Source organism: Pseudophryne corroboree, chromosome 11, assembly GCF_028390025.1.
Source record: "Pseudophryne corroboree isolate aPseCor3 chromosome 11, aPseCor3.hap2, whole genome shotgun sequence".
Lineage (NCBI taxonomy): Eukaryota > Metazoa > Chordata > Amphibia > Anura > Myobatrachidae > Pseudophryne > Pseudophryne corroboree.
In genome coordinates this window covers 96044385-96063908 of record NC_086454.1, presented here as the reverse complement: position 1 = coordinate 96063908, position 19524 = coordinate 96044385, and the positions used below count along the sequence as shown (strand labels likewise).

At 46.3% G+C, this 19524-nt stretch overlaps 1 protein-coding gene and 1 long non-coding RNA gene across 4 annotated transcripts in view; one reads left to right on the top strand and one right to left on the bottom strand.

Annotated features, from left to right (window-relative positions):
• The window catches only part of LOC134968958 (uncharacterized), a 180816-nt gene that overhangs the window by 150411 nt on the left and 10881 nt on the right, over positions 1 to 19524 (top strand). The window lies entirely within an intron of this gene.
• SPI1 (Spi-1 proto-oncogene) overlaps positions 13316 to 19524 on the bottom strand; it is a 127971-nt gene continuing 121762 nt past the window's right edge. For both annotated transcript variants that reach the window (XM_063944592.1, XM_063944591.1), the window contains exons 4-5: positions 15641 to 15791; positions 13316 to 14423 (exon numbers count right to left, since the gene is read on the bottom strand). In XM_063944592.1, coding sequence (XP_063800662.1) covers positions 14107 to 14423; positions 15641 to 15791 — 468 coding nt within the window. In that variant the 3' untranslated portion in view covers positions 13316 to 14106. The remainder of the gene's footprint in view (positions 14424 to 15640; positions 15792 to 19524) is intronic.

Sequence of the window (19524 nt, the reverse complement as noted above, 5' to 3'; positions counted from 1 at the left end):
AAGTGACTGGAGATCGCAGGGGTGATATTCAATTAATGCTGCTTATCTTTCCAGTCGTGACCGTTAATAGCGGGTCTAGCCACTAGAGCAGCTAAACCCGACTAAACTAATGAGCACACTTGTGAAAAGTGCCAATTGGGTGCCCAAACCAGTAACTTTTCACACAATTCAGCTCGCCAGCACTGGGGGATTCCAGCTGAAATGTATCTCCCTGCGGCTCAGTGCGCCCAAACGGAGCAACAATTGAATTGCTTCATTGGGCGCCATCTAGTGGCAGCCGCAGGGAGAAACAATTGAAATCCCCCCAATGTGCTCTGCGACGAGAGGGGCGTAGTGATACAGCTCTGTATGATTTGTCCTGTCAGAATAAGATGGGCGGAGTCATGTGGTGCTCTTCATGTGATCTGTTAATGAAGACAGGGGTGGAGAGATACAACTCTGTGTGATATGTCCTGGTGCGCAGAGGGGCTGTTGCTTGCTTTTACTGAAGCCACAGTGTATGAGGAAACATTGGTTCAAGTTCAGAACATGGGAACCCCTGGGTTAGCATAATTAAACTGCTTCAGAACATCCGTAAACTTGTTCAGAGTTTCCCTGCACCGCGAGTTAGCGCAGCAGCAGCCGCACTTTACGGCAGCCGGAACTCGCAAATCCTATGGGGCTGCGAGCACTTTTGAGCAAATCTAGGTTGAATTCGTGCCATGAGGGGTGCAAGTTAGGGTGCTGACTGTTGCCAGCATTGAAACGCTGCAGCAACGGCAACTAGCACCCTTCTCATTTAATTGGATTGACCTCATAAACTGCTTCTTCTTACTAATGTACTGCTTTAGTAAACTTACCTACTAATGGAACACTTTTCTGTATCTTCTCATTCCTTCCTAATGTAACACTTCTCAGTGTCCTCAGTGCCTGGAGGATATAGTGTATTTCCATGATGCCTGCTCATTCCCTCCCTGACTGACTGACTCACTCACTCACTCACTCTGACTGAACTGAGAGTATGCCCCCAAGTGTTGTTCCCACCTTTTTATACAGCAGCTGCAGCTGTGCCAATGGGACAGTTGCTGAGCTGAATGGAGACGCTCACACAGTGCCCACCGCTGCTCCTGAGAGGAGAAATGCCTGCAGAGGACCCGAACAGCAGCCATGCTCCCATTGTAATGCTAACAGGGAGCAGCGCTACCGCCTCCCCCACAGTGCCCACCCCTGGTGCTGGAGAGGAGACATGTCTGCACTGCAGGGGACCTGGACCACAGACATGCTTCACTGGTAATACTAACATCCAGCAGCACCACCACCTCCCCCATAGTGTCCACCGCTGCTGCTGGAGAGGAGACATGTCTGCAGAGGACCCGGACCACAAACAGACATGCTTCATTTGTAATGCTAACATCCAGCACCACCTGCTGAAGAGGAGACATGTCTGCAGGGGACCTGGACCACAGACATACTTCCATGGTCATGCTAACAGCCAGCGGTGCCACCACCTCCCACCCAGTATCTACTGCTGCTGCTGGAGAGGAGACATGTCTGCAGAGGACCTTGACTACAGACATGCTTCATTGGTAATGCTAACAGCCAGCGGTGCCACCACCTTCCACCCAGTATCTACTGCTGCTGCTGGAGAGGAGACATGTCTGTAAAGGACCTGGACTACAGACATGCTTCATTGGTAATGCTAACAGCCAGCGGCGCCACCACCTTCCACCCAGTATCTACTGCTGCTGCTGGAGAGGAGACATGTCTGTAAAGGACCTGGACTACAGACATGCTTCATTGGTAATGCTAACAGCCAGCGGCGCCACCACCTCCCGCCCAGTATCTACTGCTGATGCTGGAGAGGAGACATGTCTACAGAGGACCCGGACCACAGACATGCTTTATTGGTAATGCTAACAGCCAGCGGTGCTACCGCTTCCAGCACAGTACCCACCACTACTGCTGGAAAGGAGACATGTCTGCAGAGAACCCGGACCACAAACATGCTTCATTGGTAATGCTAACAGCCAGCGGCGCCACCACCTCCCGCCCAGTATCTACTGCTGATGCTGGAGAGGAGACATGTCTACAGAGGACCCGGACCACAGACATGCTTTATTGGTAATGCTAACAGCCAGCGGTGCTACCGCTTCCAGCACAGTACCCACCACTACTGCTGGAAAGGAGACATGTCTGCAGAGAACCTGGACCACAAACATGCTTCATTGGTAATGCTAACAGCCAGCGGCGCCACCACCTCCCGCCCAGTATCTGCTGCTGCTGCTGGAGAGGAGACATATCTGCAGAGGACTCAGACCACAGACATGCTTCATTGGTAATGCTAACAGCCAGCGGCGCCACCACCTCCCGCCCAGTATCTACTGCTGCTGCTGGAGAGGAGACATGTCTGTAAAGGACCTGGACTACAGACATGCTTCATTAGTAATGCTAACAACCAGCGGCACCACCACCTCCCGCCCAGTATCTACTGCTGCTGCTGGAGAGGAGACATGTCTGCAGAGGACTCAGACCACAGACATGCTTCATTGGTAATGCTAACAGCCAGTGCCGCCACCACCTCCCGCCCAGTATCTACTGCTGCTGCTGGAGAGGAGACATGTCTGTAAAGGACCTGGACTACAGACATGCTTCATTGGTAATGCTAACAACCAGCGGCACCACCACCTCCCGCCCAGTATCTACTGCTGCTGCTGGAGAGGAGACATGTCTGCAGAGGACCTGGACTACAGACATGCTTCTATGGTCATGCTAACAGCCAGTGGTGCCACCACCTCCCACACAGTACCCATAACTGCCACCTGAGGAGTGATTGTCTGTGATCTCTCCTCCAGCGGGGGCTTGGTGGGCGGGAGGTAGTTGAGTCTGACAAAGAGTTGTATACTAATATTACAACTCTATGGGCGAGATTCAAATGTTATCGCCCCCGATCTCCCATCTATAGTGAAATGAGATCTCAGGGGGCGATATACAAATGTCCCCCATTTTCGTATTGATCGTGCCAATAACAGTTGGGTTTAGCCATGTAAAGCAGTTAAACGCGACTAAACTATTGGGCGTGGCGTAAAAAGTCCAGTTTGGGCGCCCAAACAGGTCACTATTCACGCATTTCAGCTTGCCACCCCCAGGATTAATGAGCGGGCATGATTGTGGGTGGGGTGGGGTGAGGGAGCGATAACAATTGAATCTTGCCCTATGTCTCTGTATACCTCGCTGTCAATGGGCCGCAGTTTTTTTAATGTTTGCGTGAATTCTTCTTTTGTATAAATATTACAATTACTAGCCTCTTCTTTTGTTTTGTTTCCATAACCTGAAGGTTTCACCATGGAGTTGATTTTTAATACATTAAAAAAATACAAAGTAAAATTTTATTTGAATTTACCCAGAATCATACATTGTAAAAATGAACCCAGTCTAAACCCATCCACTAGTTAGTCGTATGTCCCTCCAGTATTGGCCACATCCCAAATCTTGGGCCAAGCTCCCTTTGCAGCAATACTGACCCACACAAATTGGCACTCTTGTTGGGTCATTTTAGCCATTGAAGATAGAGTGGTATAAATAGACTTCTCATATTCACACTCTAAACACATATAATGCAAGCGCTCCGGTTTCAGTGTGGCACTCACAGACTCACGGAATGGTTTTGACACATTATAAAACATGCAATTACTCTCTTACACTTTAGAGTGACAGTTTTCCGGGTATTGGTTATTTTAACCACTGTATTGTTAGATTCTATGCAGCAGAAGCCACAGGGGTCTATTTAAGAAAGAGCAATAGGGCTCGTTATCACATCACTATACACATAAAGGAATTACCTCCAGCAATAATAGTGTTGCTGATATGTTTATTCAGCTTTTGTTGGTAAATTGTGCATGGTTTTCCAAGGAGAATCCTATTTATCAAGTATGGATGGCATTAAAAGAACTAAGGAAATATAAATGGACTATTCTTAAGGGGGGTACACACGTAGTGATTTTTACTTAATTTCTAAGCAATCTGACTAGATTGCTTAGAAATTAAGCACGGATCTCTCCGTGTGTAGGGTGCCGGCGATAGCGATGCGCAGTCCCGCACGTCACTATTGCCGGCTCTAGATTTGGCATGCATGCATGGCAAATCTAGTTCGATCGCTCACTTCACCGCTGGGTGAAGTAAGCCCCCCCACCCCCTCACTCAGCTCACATCGTGCTGTGTGCTGAGCGGGGGGAGAGATGGGTGCTAAGCGGTCTGTGCTAGATCACTCAGCACACATCTCCCCGTTTGTACTGCCCTTGTAATTTGATTATCTAATATAACTAGGTGTCCCAATACAATCAGTCAAACCTTGCTTTATATTGGTGAATTGGACCATGAATTTTACGGGTTCACTACGATATGCCGGCGGTCGGGCTCCCGGCGACCAGCACACCGGCGCCGGGAGCCCGACCGCCGGCTTACCAACAGTGTGGCAAGCGCAAATGAGCCCCTTGCGGGCTCGCTGCGCTTGCCACGCTACGGGCACGGTGGCGCGCTACGCGTGCCACACTATTTTATTCTCCCTCCAGGGGGGTCGTGGACCCCCACGAGGGAGAATAAGTGTCGGTATGTCAGCTGTCGGGATCCCGGCGCCGGTATACTGTGCGCCGGGATCCCATCAGTTGGCATACTGAAGACCACCCAATTTTACAGAGGGGCGGAAGTTCATCACAGTCGCCCAGAGGCAAGATGGAGTTTGGTGCCCCCTTCCTTAAAAAAAGGGAAAACAAATGTGTGTGTGCATATATAAACATACACGATTTACATAATTATATAGATAGCGCACTCAGCTAGTCTACAGTCCGCAGTGAATTGGCAGGGCTCCAGTTATGCCGCGTGACAAGGGCTGGTGGCTCAGGGTCAGACTCACAAGATTCAGCCATCTGCAGCATTATGATTTGAGAGAGAGAGAGAGAGAGAGAGAGAAAAAAAAGCATTTGATTATAACAAAATAAATTGAATAAAATTTTAATTTATGGAAACCACCACCAATGGGTCCCCACACACTATCTGACAACCCCTTTAAACTTTTAGAACTATTTACTTTGATGTGCCCCCCAGGGCTGTAAGTAGTGCAGGATACCCTGGGGGTGGAACCGGCCGCATCCGCAATCTATATTTGCCGGGTGCTAGCTTCTATGTGTATTAGTAGTGGTGGGAAGGGAAGGCATCTCTATATGATCATCCCCAAAGGGGTGCAGCCATGCCCCCAGCATACTGTGGCCACACCCCCTCCGGGGGGGTGCAGGGAAATTGCTGTAACAGGGCCCAGGATCTCTCTTGGCAGCCTTGGCCGTCTGTAGGGCGAGACCTACATAGTCCCAAAAGGAGAGACCTCTACACTGCCACAATGATGTGCAGCATGCTTAGAGTGAGGAGCTGTGTCTGTTGGGCACACAAGCAAGGCAGCAGAGTCCAGATACACTAACAGTGTGTTAGACACTGTGATAGTGCCAGTGACCAGGTGATTATTGTATATAGAAGAGAGCCCTGGGGGGAAGGGGCATTACTACTGTGTGGCATAATGTGTAATAGGCATTACTACTGTGTGGTATATTGTGTAAGGAACACTATTATTATGTGGTATAATGTGTAAGGGTCACTATTACTGTGGGTATAATGTGTAAGGGGCACTAATACTGTGGGTATAATGTGTTAGGAACACTACTACTGTGTGGCATATTGTGTAAGGAACACTATTATTATGTGGTATCATGTGTAAGGGGCACCACTACTGTGGGTATATTGTGTAAGGGAGACTACTACTGTGTGGCATATTGTGTAAGAAGCAATACTACTGTGTGGCATAATGTGTAAGGAGCACTACTACTGTGTGGCATAATGTGTAAGTAGCACAACTACTGTGTGGCATAATGTGTAAGTAGCACAACTACTGTGTTGCATAATGCATAATGGGCACTTCTACTGTGTGGACATAATATGTAAGGAGCATCGGCGATCTGTCGGGGCATCAGGGAATTCTGCATGTTAAAGTCCCCCTATTTGCTGTCCCAATCCCTTTAATGATGATAACAGCTGTGTATGAAACCCGTGCCTGTGATAAACTTTTTCCAGCAGACAATGTAGCACATGCTAAGAGCTTCATTGTCTCCAAGCTTCTCCATTCTCTACTGTAAAAATGCTGATGCTTACCTATCATGCCAAGTTCACACAAGCAAGTTTATCAGAATCTTAAGAAAATTAAACTGTGGTTCTGGGAGTTGAACTGTGGGTTTCTATTTGGTGTTTGTAAAAGTCACATTTCTGAGCAACACAAAATGCACCGTCTGGGGTTTTCCTCCGACACTTTGAAAGTGGTGTAACAGTTATTTGTATGAAAAGATATGTTGCAGCGATTTGCTTAAAACCAATGCAGCTGAGCTTGTTTAGCAGAATCTAAAGAAAAACATTAGCACAAAGGACCTAATTCAGACCTGATCGCTAGCAAGCAATTTTTGCACTGCTGCTATCAGATAGTCGCCGCCTACAGGGAGAGTGTATCTTAGCTGTGTAAGTGTGCGAACGCCTGTGTAGCAGAGCTGTGCAAACAGATTTTGTGCAGTCTCTGCGCAGCCCAGGACTTACTCAGCCACTGCGATCACATGGATACGCCTGCGTTTTTCCAGACACTCCCTGAAAACAGTCAGTTGATACCCACAAACGCCTTCTTCCTGTCAATCTCTTTGCAATTGCACGTCGCACAAACCCATCGCTGAGCAGTGATCTGCTTTGTAACCATGCGACGCGCCTGCGCATTGCGGTGCATATGCATGCGCAGTTTGTGCCTGATTGCAACCGCTGTGCGAAAACGCACAGCAGCTATCAGGTCTGAATTACCCCCAAAGTGCATATTCCGCTAGCTTAAATGGCTTCTGTGAAAATATGCTCTGGTAGTGTGTTGCACTGGATGGGAAAATAACCTTAATAAAATAGCCTTAATAAAAGGCATCTGCTTGTACAGAATATATCAGTGCTATGCAGAGGTGTGTTTTGGCGCCCCCCTCCCCTGTACTGAATTGGGGCCTAGCCAACATGTGGGTGTATGTTACATTTGAAAAGAAACAATATTTAAAAATCTTAAATCGGTGACAGGGCCAGTTCTAGACCCTCTGGAGCTCAGGGCGAAAGTTTCCTTTTTGGTGCCCCCATGTTTAATATAGGGTCAGTGTGTGCCGAAGGCTTGCAACTACAATATAGGGACATGGCAGCACGGATGGTGTAATAGTTAGCATTACTGCCTCACAGCACTGAGGTCATGGGTTTAATTCCCACCATGGTCCTAACTGCGTGGAGTTTGTATATTCTCCCCGTGCTGGTTTTCCTCCTAAAATACAAAAATTTACCTAATTGGCTCCCAACAAAATGAACACTGGTGTGTGTGTGTGTGTGGGTGTGTGTGTGCGCGTGCGCGCCTCTTCCCCCCCCCCCCCCCCATCCCAACTGCTTCTCCTCCTCCTAATCTGCGGCTTCTAGCACAGTGGCCCACGGGAAGGAGGGGTGGCAGACGACAGGGCGCCCTCTAACTTTTTGGGCGCCCGGAGCTTGCGCTCCACCGGAGCCACCCTCGCTACTCCCCTGGTGCTATATACAGTGCAGGAGAATAATAAATGCAGTTTTATATAATAATAAAATCCAGTTTCAGAATGACTAATGCAACTGAATTCGGTCCATATTATATTCCGTATAAGTCACCCATGACTTTATTGTGACACACTTAAATATATATATACTTAAACTAGCTTATCACCAAGAAATGACGACACGGACACCTACTTCTAGATTTAAAAGGTTAACAGGTATTTACTGTTTGATGACCTAGGTTTAATTATGTATTGGAGGATGGCAAAGAAAAAGCGCTACTAACTCACCAGCACCAGTCAACTAGAATAACACCAAATGACCTAGGAGGGGACTTACCACCGCCCCCTAAAGCATAACCCGCATTGTGCAGGACTCACCCCCTTTACTCTAGCAGAGTAATGGACAAAACCGCACGGGAATGTCCGTAGTCCATCAGCAGGGGGAGGACACACTCGCCGTCTTACCAAAAGGGGGTGCCCCACAATGACCACTTATGCAAGCTTTTGACCGCTGGCTGGTAGCGACTTTCCGCCAATCTGGCTATCAAAGCCAACTACTAATAAGGAAATAGAATCCAAAATAGTGAACCAAAAAACAAAGTGAAAAATTGCAGGGTGGGTGGGAGAGGCTTCCAAATGGCAAAGAGAAAGATGGCCCCCAGTACATGCCTATAAGTACTGTATTATACACTTCTCCTACAATCTATTAGGATATTAGGATTATTGAATGGATAAGATCTTGGTTGAAGGATAGAAAACAGAGAGTTGTGGTAAATGGAGTGCATTCACAGGAGGGAAATGTTACCAGTGGAGTATCCCAGGGATCTGTACTTGGACCAGTGCTTTTTAATATCTTTATTGGTGACATTGCAAATGGCATTAAAGGGAAAGTATGCCTGTTTGCAGATGACACAAAGGTATGCAACAGGGTAGACACACCAGGTGGGGTAAAACAAATGATTGAGGATCTAGGTAGACTAAAGGAATGGTCAAGAGTGCGGCAATTACAGTTTAATGCCAAAAAATGCAAAATCATGCACTTGGGTCTCAAAAATCCAAAGGCTAAATATAGTATTAATGGCACTATACTGGAAACTACTGAGGAGGAAAGGGATCTAGGAGTCACTATTTCAGTTGACTTAAAGGCAGGTAAGCAATGTAACAAAGCAATGAGGAAGGCTAGTCAGATGCTTGGCTGCATTGGGAGAGGAATCAGCAGCAGAAAGAAAGAAGTAATAATGCCACTGTATAGGTCATTGGTACGGCCTCATCTAGAATACTGTGTTCAATTCTGGAGGCCATATCTTCAAAAGGATTTTAATACATTAGAAACTGTACAAAGAAGGGCAACTAAAATGTTGCATGGCCTACATCACAAAACATACCCAGAAAGACTAAGAAATCTCAATATGTATAGTTTGGAGAGGAGAAGGGAAAGGGGGGACATGATAGAAACTTTCAAATATATCAAGGGTTTTAACAAAGTCCAGGAGGGAAACATTCTCCAAATGAAGAGAAGCAATAGGACACGAGGACATGCACTGAGACTGGAGGGGGGAGGTTCAGGGTAAATTTGCGGAAAAATTACTTCACAGAAAGGGTAGTGGACAAGTGGAATAGCCTCCCATCGGAGGTGGTAGAGGCTAAGACAGTAGAGCAATTTAAACATGCATGGGGTAGACATAAGGATATCCTTACAAAGAAATAAGGATCAATTAAGGTTAGAGATAAAAAAAAAAAAAAGGGGCAGACTAGATGGGCCAAGTGGTTCTTATCTGCCGACAAATTCTATGTTTCTATGTTTCTATGGTAATCTACCTAATAGGCAGATAAAAGCACCTGACCCAAAATGACATCACTAAGCTAGCACTGCCCTGTCTTTAACCAATTAGTCACAAAAACCAGGGCACTTATGTGGCTTCGTGCTTAGGCAGCCCTCAGCCTTCTTAATCTCTGTCTGCAGCCTTTTGAGAAAATGTTGGGAGCGCACCATGGGAGTGATTCTCACTGGTGCGATCGCCTCTGCCTAATTGACAGGCAGAGGGGGTCGCAGGGCGTTGGTTGCGTTGGGGGGTGCAGTCTGGACAACGAAGGCACGTCCAGACCATTTGCGGGGTGGGCCGCGGCGGCTGCGTGACATCACATGCAGGCGCTGTGGCCAAAAACACGGCTACCCGCAGCCAGGCGGGTACTCGCCAGGTGCGAAAGCATCGCTGCTGTGCGATGCTTTCGCACGTGTGCAGGAGGGGGGGTAGGGCCTTCCATGCGGTGCGGACTAGCCTTGTGCTGGGCGTCCCCCCCGCATGTCAGAGATTGTGATCGTAGATGTGCGTTTTTCACACATCTACAATCAGCTCTGAATCCCCCCCAATAACTGAAAAATGAAAATAAAACTGACTGAAAATAATTTTTCTGCAGGCAAAAAGTAATTTGTTTGACTTTTAAGAGGGATGCAACACGTTTCGCTACTCAACAGTTCTTTTCCACAGGCATAGTGCTGGAATATACACCTCAGATGTATGGAGTGTGGAAATTACTCCAATAAAGGCCCTCATTCCGAGTTGTTCGCTCGGTAAAAATCTTCGCATCGCAGCGATTTTCCGCTTAATGCGCATGCGCAATGTTCGCACTGCGACTGCGCCAAGTAAATTTGCTATGCACTTAGTAATTTTACTCACGGCTTTTTCATCGTTCTGGCGATCGTAATGTGATTGACAGGAAATGGGTGTTACTGGGTGGAAACAGGCCGTTTTATGGGCGTGTGGGAAAAAACGCTACCGTTTCCGGAAAAAACGCAGGAGTGGCCGGAGAAACGGAGGAGTGTCTGGGCGAACGCTGGGTGTGTTTGTGACGTCAAACCAGGAACGACAAGCAGTGAAATGATCGCAGATGCCGAGTAAGTCTGAAGCTACTCAGAAAGTGCTACGAGGTGTGTAATCGCAATATTGCGAATACATCGTTCGCAATTTTAAGATGCTAAGATTCACTCCCAGTAGGCGGCGGCTTAGCATGAGCAAATCTGCTAAAATCCGCTTGCGAGCGAACAACTCGGAATGACCTCCAAAGAACGTTTGGTTGAGAATTTATATAGATAAACATTTTCTAGCTCAATGTAGCTTACAGATTTCTGAGTACCAAAGTTGTTGTTCCTTTATCTTCACCCTCATATCCATATGAAATGAGAAGTGGAATTAGAACTCATACCAGGGCCGTAACTAGGGGGGGGGGGGGGTGGGGGGCTAAGGGGGCAGGATTTAAGGGGGTGCCAAGGAGTTACAGAGGAGCAGGTATTGTTTTTTTTTAACCGGCAGTGCTGTGCTGCTCCTGTGAGACAGCAGACAGCTCCCAGGGCAATGTTTCTCACCCACCTGTCTGTCTGCAGCTGGCTCCGGAACTGTGCAGGTGAGCTCCAGTACCTGGGATCTCTCCTATGCCGGCTACTGTCATAAACTCTCTTCTTTGCCATGCAGTGCTGCGACTAGCGTGCAGTGCACTGTACAAGCTATAGAAGCGCACTGTGCTCCCAGTTAGCAGTATCAACCTCTACTTTCCTCCCAGATGGGGGGATTTGGTGTAGCTTATAGGGTATGTAGTGTCAGGGCCGTAACTATGTGTGTGCCAAGTGGGCTTGGCACACAGCGCAGTTGCCCTGAGGGCGCACGGCCAGCGGCATGTAATGAGTCAAATTGACTCATTACATGCCGCCTCTGAAGTTTGCGCCGTGCGCCGCAGCCGCGCTGGAGGAGAGAGAAGCGCCGGAGGCAGCTGAGAAGGAGGAGGGAGGGGGACTGGAGCCGCAGCAGCGCTATGTCATTGGTAGTAAGCGCCGCTACAGCAGCTCCCTCTCCTTCCGTGTTGGCTGCCCGGCACTGCTGTGGATGCTGGGATGCGGTTCCTCCATCCCAGCATCCACAGCAGCGCCAGGCAGCCTATACGGAAGGAGAGAGGGATGTTGCAGCGGCGCTTACTACCAATGACATAGCGCTGCTGCGGCTCCAGTCTCCTCCCTCCTCCTCCTTGTCCGATGCCTGCACACTGCACAGAGGGAGATGCCAGCACGAGGAGCCTGTCAGCGGGGAGAAGGTAAGTATATCCCTCTCTCTCTCTCTCTCTCTCTCTCTCTCTGGGGGTCACCGTCTGCCATAATGTGTAAAAAGGGGGACTGGCTGCCGCAATGTGTAAAAAGGGGGACTGGTTGCCGCAATGTGTAAAAAGGGGTCCTGGCTTCCGCAATGTGTAAAAAGGGGGACTGGCTGCCGCAATGTGTAAAAAGGGGGCCTGGCTGCTGCAATGTGTAAAAAGGGGGACTGGCTGCCGCAATGTGTAAAAAGGGGGACTGGCTGCCGCAATGTGTAAAAAGGGGGACTGGCTGCTGCAATGTGTAAAAAGGGGGCCTGGCTGCCGCAATGTGTAAAAAGGGGGACTGGCTGCCGCAATGTGTAAAAAGGGGGACTGTCTGCTGTAATGTGTAAAAAGGGGGACGCTGTCTGCTGTAATGTATAAAAGGGGCTCTACCTGGTGTAGTGGCGCTACTGTGCAGCGTAATTTGAATAATAGAGACTACTGTGCACCGTAGTATGAATTGCTATTATTTTGTGGCCACGCCCCTTCCCCATGAAGCCACGCCCCTATATATTTTTAGCGCGCCTACGGCGTGCACTGCCCCTATCTTGCATGGGGGGGGGGGGTGCCAATGTCGTTTCTTGCACACAGCGCTAAAATGCCTAGTTACGGCACTGTGTAGTGTAGTGATGTATTGCAGTATATAGGGGCATGTAGTGCACTGATGTGGTGTAGCATATAAGGTGATGTAGTGTAGTGATGTAGTGTACCATATAGGGTATGTAGTGTAGTAATGTATTGCAGTATATAGGGGCACGTAGTGTACTGATGTGGTTTAGCATATAAGGGGATGTAGTGTAGTTATGTAGTGTAGCATATAGGGTATATAGTGCAGAGCATAGGGGCATGTAGTGTAGTGATGTAGTTCAGCGTGTAGGGGATGTAGTATAGTGATGTAGTGCAGTGGATAGGGGAATGTAGTGCAGTGATGAAGTGTTATGATATAGTGCAATGTATGAGGACACACAAAGGAGCATGTAGTTGAACATGCTGGCGGGGCATGTGACGCATTGGGTATTTGAGGCACATAGGGGAATATTGTCCAATAGTATCCTCTTTTTTCGCATTTTTTTGATAATATGATATTTTAGTCTGACAGAGTTTGTTTTTGTTTTGTTTTTTTGGGAGGGTGGGGGGCGCGACAATTTTCTTTTTTTCCCACGGGTGACGAAAATCCTAGTTTCGGCCCTGCTCATACTACGTACTGAAGTGTTTAAAGAGTCCAATTTTTAACACTCTATTCCACTTTTGAGTGGAATTCTTAATTGTGGGTCTATTTTCAGTGCCACGGGAAACCTATCTCTTCTTACGTATCTTTTGGAAGTGTAATTTAATCAGGGCTGTGGTGTAGACCATTGCATTAACTCACCTAAACAATGACGCCAGTCACAACTACTGTATATCACAATGACCTATGTGTCCCTTTGCTTTATACAGTATGTGGCTTATCTTTAATTCTGTACTAAAAACCATGGAAGCTGTAACCAAACTATGGGCTCACAATCTCATAATGAACTGGAAGATAAGAGGTCTATATTTAATCATTTACTGAAAATAATCAAATTCTACAAAACTTCAATATTTCATTCCGGAAGCAATTTTAAAATGTTTTTATTTTTTTATTAACACTGCTAAACAATTTCAGCATTTGTACTTCTCAGGTAAAATATTATACAAATTATTAATTTATTTTTTTATAATAATGCTGAAATTAATAAATGTTTCGGGTACTCCCCATATAGCGCTCATCTCCTTCACTGAGTGGTAAGATGCTGATTTCTCATTAAAGCACACTTCGTACACATAGAAAAATAATTACTATAATATTAGTATTTACAAATACAGTAAATGCTTTCCTCTTCTGAAGAAAGCGGTGGAGTCTTTCGTACCAATTGAATACGTAAGGGCACTTCTGTGTTGTACATGTAGATGTATACAGGGCTGCCATCAGAAATGCTGGGGCCCTGGGCTGCCAGAATGGACTGTCCACTCCTTTCACTCCCCCTGCGGCTATCACACACTGTTCTGAGCGCTGGTTGCAGGACATCAGGTAGTGCACCTACTGCAGGTATGACCGCGGTGAGCCAGGACCACTGCAGCAGCACAGGGAAAGAGTCCAGAGCAGGCAGCCATAGAGGCACAGCGCCACTGGAATTGCAAATTTGGAGCTGGCTGCGAGCCAATTGGAGCTTGTGGACTGGCAGCCAATGAGGAGTTGCCGCTGTGGCCAAATAACCCACGGCAAGTGCCAAATTCAAAATGCTGCTGGTGCTGTTCCTCTATGGCAACTTGCAATGCACGTCAATCTGAGCCCATCACGGCCCGGTCCCTGGACTCCTATCCCGGCAGTCCCCCCCTGATGGCGGCCCCGGATGTGTTTGCCATCTTAATGATGAAAATGCTTCCGACCCGTGTACATTTTGTGCAGAACTTCTCCACTGAACTGATAGGTCAACTTCTTCTTCACCTTTCTCACTTCTCCAGTCTTGCCATAGTTGCGCAATGCTCTAGCCATCTTCTGATAGGTCATCTTCTTACGGTTTCCCTTTTGAATACCCCATCGGTGTGCAAGGGCTTCTTTGTGCTTGGAGGAGAATTGAAATGTCCCTTTGTCTTTATCCACCCACCAGATGCTGTCTTTCATGTCCCCGCTTTGCAGTAGCTCTAGGAGAAACTGATACAGTCGGATCTTCTTCTTGTTGCCTGTTATATAAGAGGTAAAGATCTGAGAAGATAGCTTGCAGGAAATTATAGCTCATGTTGGTGAATGTTACCCCCAGCCAGAGCCGGATTAAGGGGGGGGGGGGTCCCGGGGATACGTACCCCGGACCCCCCTTTCTAAAAGGGGCCCCCTTCCACAGAACAGATCGCTTTTACCGATCCGCTCTGTGGTGCTGCTGCGCTCCCGGCTCCCCGCAGCGGCGCTGCATAGCAGAGAGTAGAGGACAGCTGAGCGACGGCTCAGCTGTCCAATAGCGGTTTAAGCAGCAGCCTGCGGCTCAGTCATTGGCTGGGCGCGCAGGCTGCAGAGGGGAGGAAGGAAGAAGAACTCGAACCCTGGCAACATGTGGAGCCAGCCCAGCACAGGAAGCCTGGAGCCCTTAACGGAGACTAGAGGCAGAGAGGATCGAGGTCTCGAACTCCTCTGTCTCAGCAGACACTGACAGCAACCTGAGCAAGTAAGGCTGACTATCTTTCATTGGTTTTTCCCTGCTGCTGAAAATGAAAAAAATGTAGGCTCTGGGTTATTTTTATATATATATATATATATATATATATATATAGATATATATAGATATATATGTATGTGTATATATATATAGATATATAGATAGATAGATAGAATCTATCTATCTATCTATCTATCTATCTATCTATCTATCTATCTATCTATCTATCTATCTATCTATCTATCTATCTATATATTTAATCTACTTCCTCTTTAGTAAGGGCCCCGCACTCTGAAGTGCCCCGGGCCCCCCATAGCCTTAAACCGGCTCTGCCCCCAGCAGAAAGAATTGAGGATATATACGTCTTGATATTGCCTAGGCTTATCCAGATCAACTATTAAATATAGCTCCACACAAAGGTAAAAATATTCTTTTGGGTAGAAGTCGGGACGTTCAAATACCAAAAAAATAGTACAATGACTATGTATGAGCCATGTCGGTCATGTGACCGCCTGCATCCCGATGACTGAAATAACATACCGAACCCGTTCCTTGCTAAGGTTTGTCAGGCAAAGGAAAGATATTTAACTGCATGGAGGAAGATTGCACATTTAGATATTGGTTTTCTTTCCTAATTTTAAACATCATTCTGTTAATGAGACCCCCTTTCATTTAAAATGTAAACAAGTCTTCCAGGAGTGGTATTTTAGGCTAAAATGTCCTAGTGTAATGAGTATACCAATTACAGACCTGTTTCTCCAAGAAGCATCGCGTAGCTAGGATCTCGGGAATCTATCTCTCCATCTGACACTTCCAAAGGCGGGCTGCGTCTCTCGTGGTCATCTTCCTCTGAACTGGCTGGTGCATGGAACTGCACACACATGCGGGGCATATATGACACCTACAGAGAAATGTTATTCAAAAATTATATATATATATATACAGATCCAAAGTCGGGAATAAACAGCACTCACAAGGTATATTTTCAGAAAATATACATTATATGATATACAGTAGGGGGAGCATTATTCCTTGCAACACATAGGTGTTCTGACAACAGAACTCCAGTTATATAAGCGATTGCAATCGATGATATCCAAGCTCACAATTTGTACAGATGTTACTTGCAGCAGTTTATACATACTGGGCATAATTCAGGGTTGATTGCAAGACAACATTTTCCTCTAATGGGCAAAACCATGTGCAGTGCAGGTGGGGCAGGTGTAACATGTGCAGAGAGAGTTAGATTTGGGCGGGGTGTGTTCAGACTGAAATCTAAATTGCAGTGTAAACATAAAGCAGCACAGAAACAATATAACCCACCCAAATCTAAATCTCTCTGCACATGTTATATCTGACCCACCTGCAGTGCACATGGCCTTGCCCATTAGAGGAAAATGTTGTTTTGAATCAACCTTGTATTAGGCCCACAGTGCATTACATATAAATATAGTAACACACCTGTAACATACATTGTGTATTAATACAGTATGTCTATTGTCCCTGTGAAGTTTTCTTGTTAAATTTCCTACAGTATTGCTATCATAGGCGGTTATAGAAATCCATCCTTTTGCAGCATATCAATAAATCTACCCACAGAGACTGAAAGTTACACCACTAATTGTGGTTTTAGAACTAGAAGCCTGAGTCAGAGATGTTTTTGCTAATGCATTCCCAGCTGCAAATTTATATGCAGCATTTGTGTGAAAACATGCAAATGTCACTATCGTGGCACATGTGCGATGCAACTTGTAGACATGCGCGATGCGACTTCTAGACATGCGCGATGCGACTTGTAGACATCCATGGTGTGGGTTGTACGTATGCGCAGCGCGACTTGCAGGGCAGTTGAGAGCCTGGCTGGGCCCAGGTACTTTTTAGGGGTGTGGCCTAATCACAGGAGGTGTGGTCATGCACCCTTAGAAAAAAAATGCTGAAAAAAATGGTATTTTAACTTTTTTAAGTGCCTCCATGGCCACATGGAGTCTGCTTGTGCTGGGCTGAAAAGAAGAGCTACAGCAGCTGCTACCAGGTAAGGGGGAGTGGATCCGGGCCCCCACTGGGCCCCTCCATCAGACCTGGGCCAGGATAGTTTGTACCCTTCCCCCCCGACACTACTGGCGACTTGTACACATGCGTGGTGTGACTTGTACCCATGCGACATGCAACTTGTACACATGCGCGGTGCAACTTGGATGCATTCGCAGATGCAACAATCACTCCACTGCATACAGCATTGACATTGCATACATCTCTGAATCAGGCTCTAGAACTTTAGCGAATGTATGGGTTTAAGATTTTTTGGGAGAAGCAATAATGCATTGGGAATGTTTGCTGAGGCTTGCCAGTAGTGCTGAGCATCAATCTGCAACAGTAACGGTTAATAAGATCATATTGTGTTCAGAAATGAGCGGATTCGGTTCGTTGAGATCGGAACCCCCCCGAACTTCACCTATTTTACACGGTTCCGAGGCAGCCGCGGGTCTTCCCACCTTGCTCGGTTAACCCGAACGTCATCATCCCGCTGTCGGATTCTCGCGAGATTCGTATTCTATATAAAGAGCCGCGCATCACCGCCATTTTCACTCGTGCATTGGAGATTGAACAGAGAGGACGTGGCTACGTTCTCTGCCTGAAAAGCTCCATATCTGTGCTCAGTGTGCTGCAAATATCTGTGCTCAGTGTGCTGCAAATATCTACGTTCTCTTCCTGAAAAGCTCCATATCTGTGCTCAGTGTGCTGCAAATATCTGTGATCAGTGTGCTGCATTTTTGTGAGCAGTATATATAATAGTACAGTGCAGCATTTTGGTGACCAACAGTATATAGTTGTACAGTAGGCCATTGCTGTATCTTGCAGCTCTGTGTCACTGCAAGTATCCATTCCATATCTGTGCTGTATTTTTGTGAGCAGTATATACAGTAGTACAGTGCTGCATTGTGGTGACCACCAGTATATAGTAGTACAGTACAGTAGGCCATAGCGTTATCTTGCTGCACCGTGTAACTTCTAGTATCCTGATCAGTGCTTAATATCTGTGCTCAGTGTCAGTGCTGCATTGTGGTGACCAGTATACTACAGTACAATAGTCCAGTGCTGTTCTCGCTGCTCAGTGTCAGTTCTCCGTAGTATCATCAGTTATCAGTATAATCAGTGCTCAGTATCATCAGTGCTCAGTATAATCAGTGATCAGTAAAATCAGTGATCAGTATAATCAGTGCTCAGTATAATCAGTGCTCAGTATAATCAGTGCTCAGTATAATCAGTGCTCAGTATTATCAGTGATCAGTATAATCCGTGATCAGTATAATCAGTGATCAGTATAATCAGTGATCAGTAAAATCAGTGATCAGTATAATCAGTGATCAGTATAATCAGTGATCAGTAAAATCAGTGATCAGTATTATCAGTGATCAGTATAATCAGTGCTCAGTATAATCAGTGCTCAGTATAATCAGTGCTCAGTATAATCAGTGCTCAGTATTATCAGTGATCAGTATTATCAGTGATCAGTATAATCAGTGATCAGTATAATCAGTGATCAGTATAATCAGTGCGCTGATAGACATGTGCCCATTTTCTGCCATTAGTGCATTGGGATTTAGACAATTGATGAAGTTATTGTGTCCCCGGTACAAAATCCCATCTAGATTCCACTTCACTAGGCAGGCGATAGCGAGATTTTACCAATTAATATCAGTGATTTATATATATTAATTACAGTGATCTTGGCAAATAATTCCAGTGATTTTGTCATTTTCTTCCAGTGATTTGGACCAATAATACCATTGATTAGAACGAATAATTCCTGTGATATTGAGGTGTTTGTGTCGCTTAGCTTAGCCGTCCAGCGACCACAGTGCACCTCTTTATCTCTTTTCTTTGCATCATGTGCTGTTTGGGGACTATTTTTTTAAGTGCCATCCTGTCTGACACTGCAGTGCCACTCCTAGATGGGCCAGGTGTTTGTCCTGCCCTCTTGGGTCGCTTAGCTTAGTCATCCAGCGACCTCGGTGCAAATTTTAGGACTAAAAATAATATTGTGAGGTGTGAGGTGTTCAGAATAGACTGGAAATGAGTGGAAATTATGGTTATTGAGGTTAATAATACTATAGGATCAAAATTACCCCCAAATTCTATGATTAAAGCTGTTTTTGAGGGGGTTTTGAAAAAAAAAACACCCGAATCCAAAACACACCCGAATCCGACAAAAAGTTTTCAGGGAAGTTTTGCCAAAACGCGTCCGAATCCAAAACACGGCCGCGGAACCGGGGGTTGGGAATTTAAATGTTTTTTGGGTCCCCAAAGTAATGGGCGCCCATCAGAGCAATTCAACTGTTTCTCTGATTGGTTACCGATTGCTTTATATGCACCCAATAGATGGGGTTTAGCCGCAAGTAGCGGATAATCCCCTCTAGTCCTGGTTAGAAGAGTTTGGGCACCTAAATCACAGACTTTGCACATATTTCTTCTTGCATCTCAGGTGGCAGCGAGAAGAAATGTTCCCCCCACAGTTAATGGGCGTCTAATCGGAGCAACAATTTATTTGCTCTGTTTTGCGCCCCCTAATGGTAGCCACAAACAATTGAATCACCCCCAGAATATTATAGGTAACTTTAAAAACTTAACATAAA